The 17,972-nt window shown below is 46.1% G+C and overlaps 1 protein-coding gene across 1 annotated transcript in view; it reads left to right on the plus strand.

The window, feature by feature from the left end:
* Nucleotides 1-3,356: 3,356 nt before the first annotated feature.
* The window catches only part of LAMA1 (laminin subunit alpha 1), a 157,436-nt gene continuing 142,820 nt past the window's right edge, over nt 3,357-17,972 (plus strand). Inside the window, exon 1 of the mRNA XM_004742732.3 lies at nt 3,357-3,557. Coding sequence (XP_004742789.1) covers nt 3,482-3,557 — 76 coding nt within the window. The 5' untranslated portion in view covers nt 3,357-3,481. The remainder of the gene's footprint in view (nt 3,558-17,972) is intronic.

Genomic DNA, 17,972 nt, shown 5'->3' on the forward strand with positions numbered 1-17,972 from the left:
GGAATCAGTCAAATCTAAACACCTCCGTGTTTCTAAAATGTTGTTGCAGGAGATTAGGATTACCTGGAGAGCCTTAGAACATCTAGATATCCAGGCTGCACCGGGTACCAATTAAATCAGAATCTTCAGGGAGTATAAATCAGTGTATTTTTTAAAAAAAACTCCATCGATTTCATTTTTTAGGCAAGATCAAGGATAAGCTGACACACTGAGATCAGGACCTGAGTTGAAATCAAGAGTTGGGGGGCTCCTGGGAAGCTCAGTGGGTTAAGGCCTCTGCCTCTGGCTCAAGTCATGGTCTCAGGGTCCTGGGATCGAGCCCCGCATTGGGTTCTCTGCTCAATGGGGAGCCTGCTCCCCACCCTCCTCTGCCTGCGTCTCTGCCCACTTGTGATCTCTCTCTCTCTCTGTGTGTGTCAAATAAATGGATAAATCCTTAAAAAAAAAGAAAGAAAGAAAGAAAAAGAAATCAAGAGTCGGCCCCTGAACCCACGGTGCTCCCCAGGTGCCGTGGCCCATTCAATCTTTGGGATGAAGATTTTACCTCAGTAAAATCTCTCTTAAGTTGTTTACTCAGTGCTCGATTTCCCATCCTATCTCTCTGCCATTTGATGTTTCTTGATATAACTTTTATTTTATATATATTTTTTCTTTACCTTTTTCTCTCTTAACTGCCAGGCTGAACATTCCACAAAAAAAGATGAGGACCATAATATGTCTGTCTTCTATTACCTCTACTTTGCAGATGAAGGAACTTGCTCAAGATGTTTCTTCCAGTAAGTGAGCTAGGAGAACGCGAGCTTCCTGCGAGCTCAGTCCAAGTTCCCTATCACGACTTCTAACCTCCATGCCACCACTCACCTCTCATCAGCTGGACACAACTGTATTTTCTGTATGAGGCTTTCGAGTTTTTTATTTGTATGAGTGCTTATTTTATAAAATGGAATGCCCATATTGTCTAGGATTTTGCTTTTCTCACTGAACATACCACAATGTTTTTTGCAAACTTTAAGTCTGATATTTTAAGAATGCCTATGTAATAGACTGTCACACTGAATTACTATAAACTACTTAACCACTTAACTATTGCTTAGCATTTAGGCATTTTCACTGGTCATTTTTTTTTTCAGGTGACTTTGAACCACACGTCTTCGTGTGCCTGCCTGAACTGAGTTCCTTCTTTCTCACAAATCGTAAACATTCTTATCTCATTTTCACCTTGAACCAGCCATCCCCGGAACTTTCATGGTGCCGTAGCTAATTTATCAAAGCGTGCTAAAGAATAGGAAAATTTGTACAGCAGTCGTTTTTTATTTTTATAAGACACGTAGAATTGTGACATTTTTACTCTTCCATCTTATCTAAGCTTGTTCATTAAATTGGCTTTGTAAATTCTTCTTTCCCTTAATTATCTCCGCTTAATTTTGAGGAATGACAAATTGGGTCCACTTGCACATTTTGATGTCTCCTGTTCACTCCCCAAGTGTGCTGACCCTTTGCTTCCTCAAATCACAAATGAGTTCCTTGTCTGCAGTTCAAAGATAAGGTCTGGCTGGAGTCTGAACTGAATTTCTAGGAACCCAGGACAAAAGGGAGACAGATGACCCTTTATGATTACTGCCGCTGCATTTGATCTCATCCTCCCCACGGAGGATCTCAGCGCAGTGATGTAGAGAAATCTGAACCAGAAACCAGACCTGGGGGCTTGCTCTCACCTGGACATTTGCTCATCTTGGCACCTTAAGCCCCTGAACTCATTTCCTCAACTCAAAGGTGGCAGACCCTTTGGCCCCAATGTGGCTGGGCAGAATCTCACAAAATTGGAAATATCACATAAGATAACCAATGTGAATGTGCTTGTTACATTCTAAAAGACATATGTGTACGTGTGAAATATCTGTGTGGACACAGTTGTTTCAGTGCAGACAGTTTTTATTTAATATTTAAAGGTTTGACACTTGATTAGTTATTAAATACCGATTTACTGAATTAGTTGATACTTAATACTTAAATATTCTAATAGTAAAAAAAAAAAACTATTTTAAATTTGACCCTGTGACGAACACTTTCTCACTCAACCATAGGCATCCTTTAAAAAAAAAAAATTTTTTTTTTTTAAGCAATCTACACATCCAGCTCTGGGATCAAACTCACAACCTCAAGATCAAGAGTCACATGCTCTACCAACTAAGCCAGCCAGACATCCCACAGCAAGTCCTTTTTAAAGGCCTCAATTCTACCTTTTTGTTCTTTGCTTCTATAATTGCTAACATAATATTTTATTCACTAAGTGCTTAAGGAAGTATCTTTAGAAAAACTGGAATTGCTAGGGTGGTCAAATTGATTGACACAGAGATAAAATTATCTCCCTACAGAGAAAAGAAAAAAAAAAACCCTAAAAACAAAATGAGGACGTGAGTTGGTGGTACTCAGTGGCTTTTAGTATGTCTTCTGTTTACATCGTGAGAAAATGATATCTACAAAGTGTTATGAATACTTTTAATTGAAAAAAAATCAGAGGAAATTAAAAGCTCTTTAACAGGGACCAGATGTAGTTAAAAAAAAAAAAAGAACAAAGCAGTTGAACTCTTGTGTTAAGATTAACTTCCAAAAAAAGGGGGGGGGAGGGGGACCTCTTCCTCCAGCTGTAAGGGGTAAGGGTAGACTAATAATTAAGTCCAAGTGACCCTTCTCGCCTTACTTAGACGAAGTGAGAAACAAGTTGCAACTCATTTTCAGAAGAAAAATCTTTACAAAATCCTACGCCAACAGCCAGTGGGGGAGGCTGATCAGCTAAGCCCCGAGTCCCGTCCGCGAGGCTGGCGGCCAGGACACAGGAGGCCGGGCCACCGTCGGAGGGAGAGGGACGCTGGTCAGCTACACCCTGGTCGCGCTCCAAAGGGGAGGCCGGCCGCCGGCCCGGGGAGCGTCTGGCGCGAGAGGGGCGCGGGCCCGGAGGTGCCGCGGGTGTGGGCAGCGGCGCGTCCTCCCGGCTCCCGGGGCCCGGCGGGGGCTCAGAGCCGCCGTGGGGCCGGAAGGGTCAACAGGGCAAATGCTTTCTCGGAATTCACCAGCTCGGGCCAACTTCAGCAGATTCTCTCCTCCTTCCCAGCCACTTTCTCCGCCCACCCTCCCCCACCACCCCCAGCCCCACCCCGCCCGCCGCCCAGGCTCGGAGCGGGTCACCCCGCCACACCCCCCGAGTCGGGGACGCTCTGAGCACCGCGCCGGGCCGGCGGCCAGCTGGAGCGGCGGGTCCCCGCGGGTCGCAGGGGCCGAGCTAGGGGCCCCGCGGGGGAGGGGTCTGCGCGGGCGGGGGCGGGGAGGGGCGGGCGCGGCGCAGGTCGGGGGCGGTGTGTCCAAGGGGCCCGCGGGCTGGAGGCCGGAGCCCGGCGGGGAAGGGCGGACTCGCGCTCTGCGGAGAGCCCCCGCGCGTGGCGGTGCCTTTCTTCCCAGAGCCCACGCGAGCGGCGGCAGCGAGATGCGTGGCGGCGGCGGCGCGGGGGTCGCGCTCCTGGCCTCGCTGCTCTGGGTCGCCGCGCGGTGCCAGCAGAGAGGTGAGCCCCGGTTCCCAGTCCCCGGGCGGGCGGCGGCAGCAGCGGGACAAAGCCGACCGCTTTGCCGCTGCTTCGGTGGGGGCGCGCATCCTTGTTCACCTCGGACGGGGGAATCGCACACGTGGGGCTCCCGCGCGGCCCCCACGAAGCGTCTCCCGGGCGGGGCGGGATAGGAATGGGGACGCCACCCGAGATGGACGCAACCCGGTCCTCCGACCCTTGGGCTTGAAACTCCTCGGGCTCGGGGGTGGGGAGGTGGGGAGTGAGGATCCGTTCCGTTTTTTTGCGATCCGGAGCGCCGCTGACGGGAGCGGCACGGGGTGGGGGAAGCCGGGGGTCGTGGGGTGCAGGAGGGGGTTGCGACCCCCGCAGAGATCCCCAGCTTGCAGTCCCCGGGCTGCGGCGGGCAGGGGTGCGGGCGGCTGACTCGGCGCAGGGAATGAATGGGAAAGGCGTCCTCCCGAGTCGCCCTCATTGTCCTGCGGTGGAAAGCCCGCTGGTCCGCGGCGCGGAAAGGGCGGGCTCCTCGGGACCGCTCGCGGCCCAGGTGGGCTCGTGGGGACAGACCGTGGCGAGAAGCGGGCCCCTGGCCGGCTGTCTTGAGCCCTGGGTACTCGCCCGCCCGCGGCGTCCCGGCCACAGATGCGCCTTCCGAAAGGGCGCTCTTTGTGCAGCTCCCCCGAGGTGGCCAAACCGGCTCATTCCCCGTGCGGGGTTAGACCGCGGTCACCCTGGGGTGACAGAGCCGGTGACGAAGGGACGACTTTGCACGCTCGCCGGCTGCGGTGGTGCAGTGTTTCTCCTGACAAGGTTTGGGGAGAACGGAAACCCCAAGCGAATTTTCAAGGCTTCTATCAATGCCAGAGAGAAAGAGAAGCCCTGTTTCCCTTTCTGCGGACCACTCCATTCCCCCACTCGATCAAGCGGACACTCGGTGAAGTCTTGGCGGCGTCGCTTTCTAGTTGGCTAGGCGGTCACAATACTTGTTGACTGCATCTAATGTGCGCAACACGTGACCATGGACACATCCCTACAAATACACATTTCATTAAAAAATAAATAAATAAATACAGGTCAAAAGTAGGTAGGTGGCATGCGAAATACCCTCGTGGGAAAATGTGTTTGGGCATTGTGCTGAGTCGTGAACTCGACAGAGACGCGTCCATCTCATTCATTCAGGCATTCGTGATGAACGCACTGGACCGGAGCTGGCCACACAGCTTTGAATACCCAGCGCCTGCTCTGCGCGGAGTGGGGCTGGGACGTAGGGGGAATTTACATAGTTATGCGGCCGAGAAAAGAGCCCGCCTTTAAGCGAGGGAAGGCTTTGGCGCTACAAGCCGGACTCCTTTCTCTCCGGTTGCTGAAAGTGAGCGAGTCCCAGTTTCCCACAGGGTGGGGAGAGAGCCACTTGGTTCAGCTTTATTGTTTTAAGAAATTGAAAGTCCTAGATGGAGGCAATGCCGGGAATGTTTTTCTTGCCCCTAGGAGCTGAGCACTTGGCATGGGAGGTTATGAATGGTGTTTGGAGAAAGTGGGACCACATGGGGCTTTCCTGCTTAAGATGCCTTGGAAAACCACCCACCAGGGGAGTCTTTGAGTCTTTCACACCGGTTCCATATTTGCTGTCTCCACCCCATCAGCCAACACCATGCTTCCTAACAAGCACCTTTGAGGGAGTTTTCATTTTAAGAAATAACTTGTGCTCCAGGGCGCCTGGGTGGCCCAGTGGGGTAAAGCCTCTGCCTTCAGCTCAGGTCATGATCCCAGGGTCCTGGGATCTGGAGCCTGCTTTCTCCTCTCTCTCTGCCTGCCTCTCTGCCTGCTTGTGATCTCTGTTCAATAAATAAATAAAATCTTTAAAAGAAATAAGTTGTACTCTACATATAAAGCATAAATGATTAGTGAAATGGTATTATTTGGTCGTAGTAAAATCAAGCTGACCTGTGGCACTGCTGAGTTGACTAATTGGTGCCTACATTTTAAAAAATGATCATTATCTAACAGCCACTCAGATTATTAGCAGTCCTCTGTAATATCTGTGTCTCTCTGGATTACCTTACAACTCACTGTATAGGAGGACCCAGTGGCTCACTGACCTTGAAATGTAACCTGTTTAAAGTGAGTTATTCCCGGGGGTTAGAGTAAGAGGTGGTATGTTTCTTAAAATAGTGCCTTGTTGAGTCCACAGCTGGTAATATAGAATTATGATTACAACATAGAATTATAATTGCTTCACAGGTTGGCTCATCAGTTTTTCTGTTTTAAATCATCCTTTTCTTTTTAAAAATAAAAAATAGGTCATTCCAAGTAGAGAGAGAAAAAATCTGTTGTATGACTAGAAGAACATGTACTTCGTTCTCAACAGGGCATAGCATTCGAATTAGCATGTATCATTCCACAGTATGGAGTACGTGTGCCTGAAGGGATTTCAAAGGCACACTTTTCTCTTCTGTAAGCTGTATTGCCATGTAAGTGCCAATAAAAAAAATATTGATCTTAGCAGTTGGAAACAAGGATATGTGTAGTAAAAACATCACTGCCCACCATTTGCATATCCTGGATTTGGCCCACTCCTTTTTCCTTCCTCTTTTCCAGACATTAAATATGAAGCCTACAGCTGTAGTTAATACAATGTCATAAAGAATTCAAATACCACAAAGATATAGTAATGTCTTGAGCCATTCTTAGAACTGCACTGCTCTATAACCAAGTATCCTAAAATGTTTATATACCCACTTATTTCAAAGTAATCATCCTTGAAACACTCTATCATTTTATAATAATTTGTTCATAAAGCCCTAGGGATATTCATTATCATCTATGGTGCATTTGGGGCAGGGATGACAAGCCATACCTTTAAGCTTTAGATGTTTTATTCTCTGGCTTCACTAGCTGGGGGATATTGGGCAAGTTAATTTTCCTGTGCTTTGGTGTCAGCATCTGCAAACTGGGAGTAATAAAGAGGTTTCCCTGCAGAGGCTGTTAAAGATGAGATGAAACAATGCAAGAAAAGTGTCAGTACAGTGTCTAGTACAGGGTTAGCCCTCAAAATATTTTATCTAGGAGTATCACTGTTACTATTTTACACAGGACTCTGGGGGAGGCCCTCTTCTGGAGCTGTAGTTTCTGGAATGCGTAATTGTTTCAAAATTTGGAGTTTGGAGTTGAAATCAAGTAGTCTTGGGCTTAAATACCAGGCCTGTCCGTCTGATGAGCCATGACATTGGTTAACACCTTACTAGCTCTGAATATCAATCTTCCTGTCTATAAAATGGGTAGGATTCACATGAGTAAATAACACATGAAAATATTGGCATGGCGTTGGGCATGACATACTGTCACAGGTGTGGGATCTGTGGCGATGACCCTTACTGTTAAGCCTGTCACATACACTCACTGTTCTGGGCACCCCTTCCTCTCTCATTGCCCATGTTCATTTGCTCATTTAGGGCTTGTTGATTTTACCTCCTGAAAGTCTGTGCGATCTGTCTGCATTTTTTTTTTTTTTTTTGGTCCCCACTGCTGACCAGTCTCAGGAATTGTTTGTTTTTCCCATGAAATATTGTGATGGTTCTCTAGCCAAACCTCCCTCCTCCCCTCGTCTCCCTTCTCAGCATGGCCGCCTCTGTGATTTTTCTAGAAACACCACCCTAGGGCTCAGACTGTGCCACCCACACCCCTCACTTTTTCACAGGTATATACAAAATAACAGTGATGTGCATCACACGGCGGGGGAATAAGCCAAGGGGGTTGGGACTCCAGCTGGCCTGTTATCCCAGAGCTGAGGGGCATTATTTTTTTTTTTAAGATTATTTATTTATTTATTTGACAGACAGATCACAAGTAGGCAGAGAGGCAGGCAGAGAGAGAGAGAGGAGGAAGCAGGCTCCGCACTGAGCAGAGAGCCCGATGCGGGGTTCGATCCCAGGACCCTGGGATTATGACTTGAGCCGAAGGCAGAGGCTTTAACCCACTGAACCACCCAGGCACCGAGGGGCATTATTTTAGGACACTTGTACCTACTCATAGGCAACAAGTATTTCCTTGCACACAAGCTGCGAAGACAGACAAGTCTGCTGTTTGGGTTCGAATGCCCTGGGAAACCTTCCCGGTCCCCCGATGTTGAAGTACTCTCTTCCCTAAACTCCCAGCGGTCTCTCCACTTAGCGCTATCATCATTTGTATCCACTTATCATGGTGGCGTGAACAATTGGCTGACCAGTCCTTCTCACCCACTGACTGGGCAGGGAACATGTTTATTTTTAAAGATTTTATTTATTTATTTGACAGAGATACAGTGAGATAGAGAACACTGGCAGGGGGAGTGGGAGAGGGAGAAGCAGGCTTCCCACTGAACAGGGAGCCTGACGCAGGGCTCGATCCCAGGACCCTGGGATCATGACCTGAGCCGAAGGCAGATGCTTCATGACTGAGGCACCCAGGCGCCCCTGTGGAGATCATTTTATCCATATCTGCACCATCATTGCTTTGCAAAGTTCCTAGCAGTGAACTTCATTGAGTCAAATTGAAATGAATATCTTTGTTTAGGAATCAAGTAACTTCAAAACATTTTGTTGTGTAGGTAATCCATGCCATGGTACAAAACTCAAATTGTACTAAAGTGTCTGTAGAAAAAGGTTAAGTCTCAACCTTTGTCACCTTCTTCTGAGGTAACCACTACTTTTGGCTTCTTGTGCATTCTTCCATGGACATCTTTTCATGGAACTCTCAAAAGCAAGCTACTTCTTTGGTAGTAGAAACCTACTTCTTCTCCAACTGTATAAGGGGGCCCCACTCATTTCCTGACAAAACATGGACCAATATTCCTCTCTCCACTGCCCACTCCACATTCTAGTACTTCAGTGGACCTGTTGCAGGGAATTAATACATCATTTAATAAATGTACATACTTGTAAACTTGTCACCTTCAACTTGTCCCTTCCAACGTGGTCTTTGACAGAAAGGTATTAGAGCAGTGTTTCCTAGATCTTATGGACTTTAAAAACTAGGTCACCAGTTGATTTCATGACATTGTACTCTACTCATTCTGAACGTCTTGTTTACTGTGCATTAACAAGCTATTCCTTATGCAGTAAAGACTTTTTAAAAATGTGTTTTAGGAGATTCATGATACAGAGAAGTCGAGTTTGAGAATAATTCTATTAGAAGTTTAAGACAGTGGTTACTTATTTTACCAAGTGTGATTTGTTACTGGAACATCTATGACAGCCACAGAAAAATTTAATTTTTGATAATAATTCCCAGTGAATAAAGTTAAGTCTGCACTTTGAATAGAGATTCAATAGAGATGACCAGAGAACTCTCCATCTTGGGCCTTAGATGATGTTTTTAGTTACATTCCTTAGAAATGTTTGGACAACCAAGAGAAACTATAGTTTCCTGAGAAAGATGTCTGTAACTTATCTACATGCTTGCAGATAATTCTTTCTCTTGTTTTGTTTTCCAAATACTAATATGATTCCATGGACAATTGAGTAAATAAATAAAGGCATTTCAAAATTAATGAGGAGGAAAAAAAAAAACCTTTATTAGAAGTAGTTTAGTTAAGGTCATGAACTTGGGCTCTGTTAGAACATGCCAGCCCAGGAGCTGTTTCGGCCCGAATCCCCCTGCAAGACAGAGACAGCTGGGTTCACTGTATTTTCATGGCCTCGATGCTCAGGGTGACAGTCCGTGCTCAGAGTAAGGATTTCATAGCTCAGAATCCCTCCACTTGAGTCTTTGTGTTTTCAAGGCTGGATCAGGAGAGCTTTCTTTGGGTTAACTTGTTGCCAGCGAATGTGTGTCTTGCTTGGGGGCAGGAGACAGACAATGGAGGCAGTGAGAATCCGAATCAGCCCGATAGATGACATTCTTGCCTAGGTAAGCATTTATCTCCGAGTGCTCATCCAGAAACTGCGGAGTGTGGAAATACATAAGATCCCGGCTTCGGCTTGTATGCACACTTTTGCTTTTTTTCTCTTCTGAATTTACTATTTGAAGTTTGCCTCTCTTCATTCCTGAACTGTCTTTGAAGTCTGAGCTGTTGGCCTAGCAGGCCGTGTGGCTCAAATTCTTGTGCCAGAGAGCGTCCTGAGTAGCTGGTGGGAATGTCAAATTTAGATCCATGAGCATATATAGAAAATGCCCTCCTTTCGCCGTTGCCTGAAGTATTTCCTGCATTTTATTCCATTGCCCCTTAACTTCCTGCCAGAACCTCAGGAAATTCTCTCCGACAATAAAGATGCTACAGTGTAGCCGACCATTTGTAGTTAAAAGAGAACCTTTGGAAGGGGGCCCTCACCTAACAATGCTGATTATTGTATAGCACACGTTTAAATGTCTTCCAGCCTTTTTGTAGTGACAGAATTTTACCAACAAAAGTGATTATCTTGTTACCTTGGGGGGCCCAGCACGGGAACCGCTCCAGTGTCTTCCCTCTGGATTTCCCCCAGCTCATAGCATTCTTTCTGTTCCCTTGTCTTAGTCTGCTTTTACTTTTTTTGTCCCCTTATCCAAATTGTCCCACCACATTTTTGTTCTTTCCCTTAAAAAAAAAAAAATCTGACTTTTTTTTTTTTAATTTTCATTTCTCCCTCTAACCAGGCAAATAGTCATCTGCTGTCTGAATTGACTATGACCAGCCACTTTTTTGTTTGTTTGTTTTCAGAGAGAAAAGGGGAGGGACAGAAGGAGAGGGAGAGAGAGAATCTTACTTAAGCTGACTCCATGCCCAACACAGAGCCCACCTCAGGACTTGATCCCAGGACCCCGAGATCACGGCCTGAGCTGAGATCAAGAGTCGGACACTTAACTGCCTGAGCCACCCGGCGTCCCCATAACCAGCTGCTTGTAGTAACTGTCTGATGCTCGCACGCTTTCTCCTTGACTGGTCAAACACTGCCGTTAGGCTCATGCTGCTGAGGTCCTGCCTTCATCCTGTGCCCCCTGCTTCATCCAGATCCAGTCCTGCCACAGCCATGGCCCTCCATGATCCCTCCGGTCAGCCAGGACCACTAGACTTAGCCACGTCTCTCTCTATCCCGGGCGCCTATCTCTCTATCTCTCTCTATCCCGGGCTCTTCCTTCCTTTCTGATTGCAGCTGCATGATTTGTTCATGTTATTCCTTATCTGAATTGCACCCCCACTTCTTACCTAAAACCTAGCCTGACCGCCCATGCACGGCCTGTTGCTTACTGCCCTGGGCCAGCCTTGTCATTATGACCCCAACCAACCAGCCTGTTTCTGCATTTGCACTGTTTTTTGTGATAAGTCAGGCATTGAAGTTTGCATCTCTTCATTCCTGAACTATCTTTGAAGTCTGAGCTGTCGGCCAGGCAGGCCGTCTGGCTCAAATTCTCGTGCCAGAGAGCCTCCTGCAAAGCTGGTGGGAATGTCGAGTTTAGATCCATGAGCATGTACAGAAAATGCCCTCCCTTACCCATTACCTGAAGTATTTCCTGCATTTTGTTCCATTGTCCCTTAACTTCCTGCTAGAACCTCAGGAAATTCTCTATGACAATAAAGAAGATGCTGTCCGGTCCTCTTTTAGATGGCTTGCCTAGAATTCTGTAAGTCAAGGTCCGAAAGATTTTCTTTCCTGCAAAGTTCAAACCCTTAGCTCCCAGCTTTTCTTTCAATACAACGATAACTTGAGGGTAGAAGGTTCTTGGGCTCAGACCTGAGCCCTTGGCAGTGGGAGAGTGGGCCCACCTACAAATGCTCTAGAGCTTGACAACCATGGAACCCTTACCCAGTCCCTGGATTGCCAGCCCAGCCCTGAGTCCTGGCCCTGTGCTGGGCATGAGTTCCTCTAGACCCTTGTGTTTCATTTCACCCAAAGGGATTAGTAGTCACAGCCCAACATGGGCTCTGGGATCTGTGTCTCCAAAAACCTTATTCCCATTTTGGTATCCAGAGGTACAAGGACTGGAAAGGCACAACCTGCAGTTGGTCTTCAAGCTGACTCTTCTGGGTTTCTAGTTTAAATCATTATTTCCACCACTCTCTCTGCCACTGGGCTTACCATCTGTCCCTGTTACCGTGTGCTACGGTGGGCTAGTGCTCTTTGCCCACCCTCACAATTCCCAGTCTAGTCTTCCAACCCTCTTTATTCTGAATCTCTAATTCTGGCTTTTTTTTTTAATTGAGATACAGCTGACATATTAGTTTCAGGTGTACAACAAAATGATTCGATATTTGTATATATTGCCAAATGATCACCATAAGTGTGGTTAACATTCATTCCCATAGGCAGTTAAGAAATTTTTTTTCTTGTGATGAGAACTTTTAAGATTTACTCTTAGCACGTTTCAAATGTGCAGCATGGTATTATTAACTGCTTACCATGTGGCGCATTACCTCCCCAGGACTTGTGCATATAATTCTATATAATAAACATATGATATTTATATAAATATAGCTGGAAGTTTGTGCCTTCTGACCTCCTTCACCCAAACACTCTCTTCGTTTTTTAATACAATCTAGTTTCCCAATTCTTTACAACCACGCTCCTGGATTCATGGTACTGTTTTGTTCTGGAAGTGTGGGGTGGAGGGAGTTTGAGATATTCTCTAACATGTGAAATGCCTTGGGAACCTTCTTTCACTTTTCTTAAAGGCAGTTGACATTTTAAATAGTTAATAGCTTCTTGGAGTAGGGAATAATATTTTCTGGTGAGATTGTTTCTATTCCATGTTTCTAATTTTTGTTCCTGTGTTTGCCTTTTCATTCATTCATGCAGGGAACGTATCTTGGGACCCCGAGTCAGGGATGCACAAAGGCGAGCGTGTCTCGAGGACTCCTTTCTCAGCCGCATTCCTTGCTATGATTCCAGGCACTTCTTGACATTTTTAGTGGGCTTGTTTTTGGAGTCCACAGAACTGAAAAGTGCATATTAAAAAAAAAAAAAATGTTCTCCATGAGCAATAATGGGCAGAGCAGAAATAGAAGGATTAAAGTCTCAATCATGGGTGTTACCATCTATATTTTTTTTACTTATAGTCACATAGGTTCACATTGACCCGAGGAGGCCGAGTTGTGGGGCAGGGAAAGGCAGGAGATGGGGAGGCCGAGAGGCGTTCAGCATTAGCTGGAGTGACAGAGGCAGCTTCTACACCAGACACCCTGTTAAGGGATGTCCGTTTCCTTAGGCTTCCTTTCTTTTCTGGGAAACTCAGATCTTCCCCGCTGGCCTAGGGTGCTCCAGGTGAAGAGGCACGGTTAGTACAGAAGTTCTCTCTCCAGGCAGCACATTAGATTTTAATAACATCAGTGCCCAGGTCCTACCCCTTATGTGGTCTGGGATGGTACTCAGCCGTTTGCACTTTAAAAATGCTCCCCGGGAGGGTGGGACGTCTGGGTGGCGCAGTGAGCTGAGCATCTGACTCAGTTTGGGATCAGGTCATGATCTCGGTGTCCTGGGATCAAGCCCCTCGTCGGACTCCAAGCTTGGTGCAGAGACTGCTTGGGTTTCTCTCTCCTTCTCCTGCTGCCTTACCCCTGTGTTGCTCTTTCTCTCTAAAATAAATACATAACTTGTAAAAAAAAAAAAAAAAAAAAAGTCTATAAAAATGTTCCATAGGGGATTCTGCTGTGTAGACAGGGTTGAGAGTCACAAAGTTAACATGACATTTGCTGTGCCAGTGAACACGATCACACTGCAATGCAGGCTTGGGAAAGGGATGCTGTACCTGGTGGTCGTCCCTACCTTTTTCATGGGGGCACCGGGGGGCCCTGAATCTGCCGTTGCCTGGAAGCTAATGCCTTGTGCAGATACCAAGCCCTCGGATCCAAGCACCCTCCTTGCTCGCCTCATGTCTGTTTCATGCGATTCCCACTCCTCCGGGAAGCAGGGATGATACCAAGCACTTCAAAGTTGTGAGGGATCCCTGCTGTCATGGCCCGTGTCACTGACATTGCTCGGAGAAAGATGGTCCCTTCTTTGTGTCCCAGGAGTCCCTTGACAGGCGTTTGTCACTGGTAAGTGCTCAGCTGATGCCTATTAACTGCCGAGATTCTGATTACACGAGCACAGTTTTCATCTCTGTTTGCTGACGTTGCTGTGTATAAAGGCCCTTCTTTGGTTAAAATCCCTCCTCATGAAATATGACATTTAGAGTCCCTCCTGTCTGAGGACAAGGTCCAGCCTTGTAGGGTGGAGTGGTTGGTTGATTGGATTACTTTTTTATACTTTAAATAATTCATCCAAAATTTCGTAAATCCATTCTATATATAGGCATGTCCCTCCGTCCCAGCCCCTCTAAATGGACAAACTACAGATACTCTTTCCTCTGGGTTTATCTGGGCCACCTCCTTCTCTCCAGATCCAAGCTTCATCTTCTCAGGTCAGGTGGCTACAAAGTCTAGCTGTCCTTATCCACCTACTTCTCTTATCCTTCCCCGATCTTGTCTTTAATTGATCATCCACTGTGCACTTGCTTTTCCTGCCTTCCTTCAGAAGTTGTTACCTCCCCCTCCCCCAACCATGTTTGGCTTATTATTTCCCTTCTACATCCACCTCCCCAAATAAAAGCCATTCTTCCCTCTCGATCCCCAGCACCTCCCACCACCCCCCAATCACATTCCCTCCACACATAGCCCACATACACTGCATGCCAGACCCAACCCCTGCACTGACCTTGCGGACCAGCTCTCAGTTCATGGTACCTGGAGAGGTATTGTCCTAACTGACCACATACTGGCCAGAACCAGAGTCTGGACCCAGACCCCAGTTCAGGGCTAGGAAGCCCCAGTCCAGTGGCAGGGGCTGAGTTGAAGTCTCATGTGGCCAATAAGAGATCAGAAAGCTGTTGGTATCCAGAGTCCCTGCGAATTTAGGGACATGGAGCTGACCAGTGTCACCCACCCCTGTTGAACGGCTTCTCAGTCTCCGTGTGCAGAATTTCCAGGGCCCTCTGTGCTTAGACCCATCCATGGCTTCTTCTCCCAATGCCAACCCTACTTTGGCCATTCTGAGATACCTGGTTCCCCACAGTGTGACGCAGAGGCTCGCATCTGTGAGCCTTGAATACACTGTCCATGGCAACTCTGTGGCCTCTCTGACATGCCCCCACCGGCCCCCGTCATTCAGGTTTTCCACCTGCTTGTTGCCACAGCAATTTGTTTATACACCTGCCACCCGGCGCTTCATAAGTGTTTACTTGCCTGTCTCTCCTGGGGGGCAGAGAGCTTTGTTCTTACTTCTGATCACCAGCACAGGGCCTGGCATTTCGTGTCAATTCTTTGAATACTAGTTGGGTGCATGAATGGAGGGTCCAGTGCAGACAAGCAACAGGAGTAGAAAGGAATCCAGTGGGCATGGTTTAGGGATTGGGCAGACAGGCAGCTGGGGTCAGGGAAGTCACTGAGCAGAGGGACGGTCTCCTGGAAAGCAGTAGCAGGGAAAGGACGGGTTGCCAGATCAAGAAAGCCCGGTGACAGGATTCTGGGACAGGGAATGAGGAAGAATCCAGGTAATTAAACAAGGGCAGAGGATGGATCAACATTTTGGGGACCAAAATCTTCACTCTCTTTCTAAACCAGAACATAGGATCAGGGACCACCTAGTGTGGGAAATGAGAAGTCCAGATGCTTTTCGTGCTCATAGATAGCACCCAAATATGGAGAGAGAAGAGCCACAGAGTCTGGGAACCAGGAGGGGCTGAACAACTAGAAGAGTTATTGATCTGTTGGGTTTGGTTTTTTTTCCCCATCTACAATTCAGCACAAAGAAAACACAGATTACATTTTTGTCATTAAAATAATGGCTGGTGGCAAATATTCAATATGGATCTAAAAGCCTGATTTTATTTAACATCTTATTTCTGGATTTGGAACCACTAACATCTAAGAACCTCAAGGTAGCAACATATTCACACACACAGCAGGTACTTACTAGAATGTTCCACATACTGGTGACCGTGGTTTTTGCACCTCCAGTGCCTGTAGTCAAAGGAACATGAGAAGGACCCAGAGAATCCTAGTAAGTGTGTTCGCAGCTCTGACCTGGGAGAGGTTTTTGCTTCTGAAGGCCTCAAACACCAATATACTTCCCACTTGTTGCATTAGAATAATATTGCCTTAAACAGAACGAGAACTCGGATTCACGTCTACATGTCTTCTGCCGTGGGTGTTCCTTGGAAAGGGTGTAACTTCAGGATACTCTATGGTACGTGACTTTAGCCTTGTTGGCATTTGCTAACTAGCTCTTGTAGTTATATTTTCATAGTTGAGGGTTTTTTGTTTTGTTTTTTTTTTAAGGGAACACTACCTGCCTGCCGTTGGAGCACTTTGTTTAAGTGGAAAAGCAGCTGCTCTCCTCCAGGCATTCTGAGCTAAGGCATCCTCTCTTCTCAGGAACAGAACAAAGGCATACAGAACTTATGTCACAGATGGATTTTTGTTTGATAAAAATCACTTTTTACTGAATGAAAGAATGGCCTATTCTCCTTAGAAATATGAGCATAACATCTCCTGTGTCTTTAGCGGTTTCTAACTTTGTTGGTTTCTTTTTCATTATTAGAATTGACTGACTTAAGATATGCCTCATTGAGGTGCTCAAATGTCCCTGAAAATTTGGGCATAAGACAGTCTTCTGTAAAGGAAATAATCTCAAGTTGAATAGGAAAATATTTCCAAAATGATATTTGAAGGAATCAGCCAGGGAAGAAAATAAACATCGTTTTGGTTTCTGTTACCAGCTGACCTAAGCCAATTTTGTTATACCAAATGCTTGGGTACTTTTTTGGTGAATGATGATACCTACCGAGAAGCTCGAGGCACATGATGGTGTACTGCTCCCTGACAACCTAACCCACTAGATGATGCCAAGTGCATAGCTTACACATTATTAACATACCTTAATTAGCAGTCAGGTCCAAGGTTGGTCATAGGCCATATGCAGTGAACTTGATCGAGTTGCAGCCTTCTGTCGTTGTGGGAGCTCAGACTTCTCCATTGAATCAATGTCAAGCAATACACACCCTTAAACACTGTCTGGATCCAAGACATCTGAAGGACCAAGCCCCAGGTGGCATCCCCATCCTTCAGAATGGAGGCCTCAGCCTGCATGATTTTTTACCCTGTACAATGCAAGGGTGAGGAGAAACTCCAATGTGTTTGAACAGTTGTATCGGGGTATAATTTACATACCATAAAATCCTACCAATCGGATGTGTATCGTGCAATGGTTTTTAGTAAATTTAGAGTGTTGCACAGTCGTCCCCACAATCTGGTGTGGAATATTTCCAAGACCTCGAAAGGCTTCCTCACGTTCATTTATACTGAGTCCCAGCCTCCATCCTCACCTCAGCCCGAACCAATCATTTGCTTTCGGCACTTTTACATTTGCCCTTTCTGGAAATTTCATACGCATAGAGCCATGAAGTATATGTATTCTTTTGTGTCTGTCTTCTCTCTCTTCACATAATATTTTCTAGGTTCATTTAGGTTGTGGCATGTATCTGGAGTTTGTTATACTTGATTGCTGAAGATGATTCCTTTGTGTATGTAGCCTTTTTTTTTTTTTTTTTTTTAAGCCAGTCACGAGTCGATGGACAATTTTTTTGTTTCCGTATGGGGTCTGTTAGGAATAATGCTATCAACATTTGCATTCAGGTCTTCCTGGAGACATGTTTCATTTCTCTTGAGTGAAATTCCCAAGAGTGGAATATAGGTCATATCATAAATTTGTGTTGACCTTTTTTTTTTTTTTAAGATTTTATTTATTTATTTATTTTGTGGTGCAAAGAGAATGGGGAGGAGGGGAAAGACTGAGGGAGAGAGAGAAACTCTGAAGCAGACTCTGTCTTGAGCACAGAGCCAGACCCCGGGGCTCAGTCTTGTGACCGTGAGATAATGACCTGAACTGAAATCTAGAATCAGACACTTAGCTGACTGAGCCACCCAGGAGCCCCTTGAATTAATTTTTTTTAAGTGGTTATGAGATTCTTTTCCAAAGTGGTTGTGCGATTTTGCATTCTCCCAGCAGTGTATGAACATTGCAGTCACCCTACATCTTTACCAACACCACAGACCGTCTTCCTGATTGTAGTCATTTTAGTGGCTGTGAAGTGGCATTTTGCGTTTTAACTTGCCATTTCCCTATAATTTACTGAGCATATTTCATGTGTTTACTAGCTATTTATCTATCTTCTGTGGTAAAAATATTTATTCTAGGGGCACCTGGGTAGCTCAGTCATTTAAGTATTCAACTCTTGGTTTCGGCTCAGGTCATGAGCTCAGGGTCTTGGGGTCCAGACCGTCATCAGGCTCCCTGCTCAGTGGGGAGTTTGCTTTCCCCTCTCCCTTTACCCCTTCCCCCCAACTCGTGCACTCTCTCTCTAAAATAAATATAAATAAATCTTTAAAAAAGTCTATTCTAATATTTTTCCTGTTTTTTTATTGGGTTT

The sequence above is a fragment of the Mustela putorius genome, unplaced genomic scaffold (assembly GCF_011764305.1).
Source record: "Mustela putorius furo isolate JIRA1106 unplaced genomic scaffold, ASM1176430v1.1 tig00003858_pilon_pilon_pilon, whole genome shotgun sequence".
Lineage (NCBI taxonomy): Eukaryota > Metazoa > Chordata > Mammalia > Carnivora > Mustelidae > Mustela > Mustela putorius.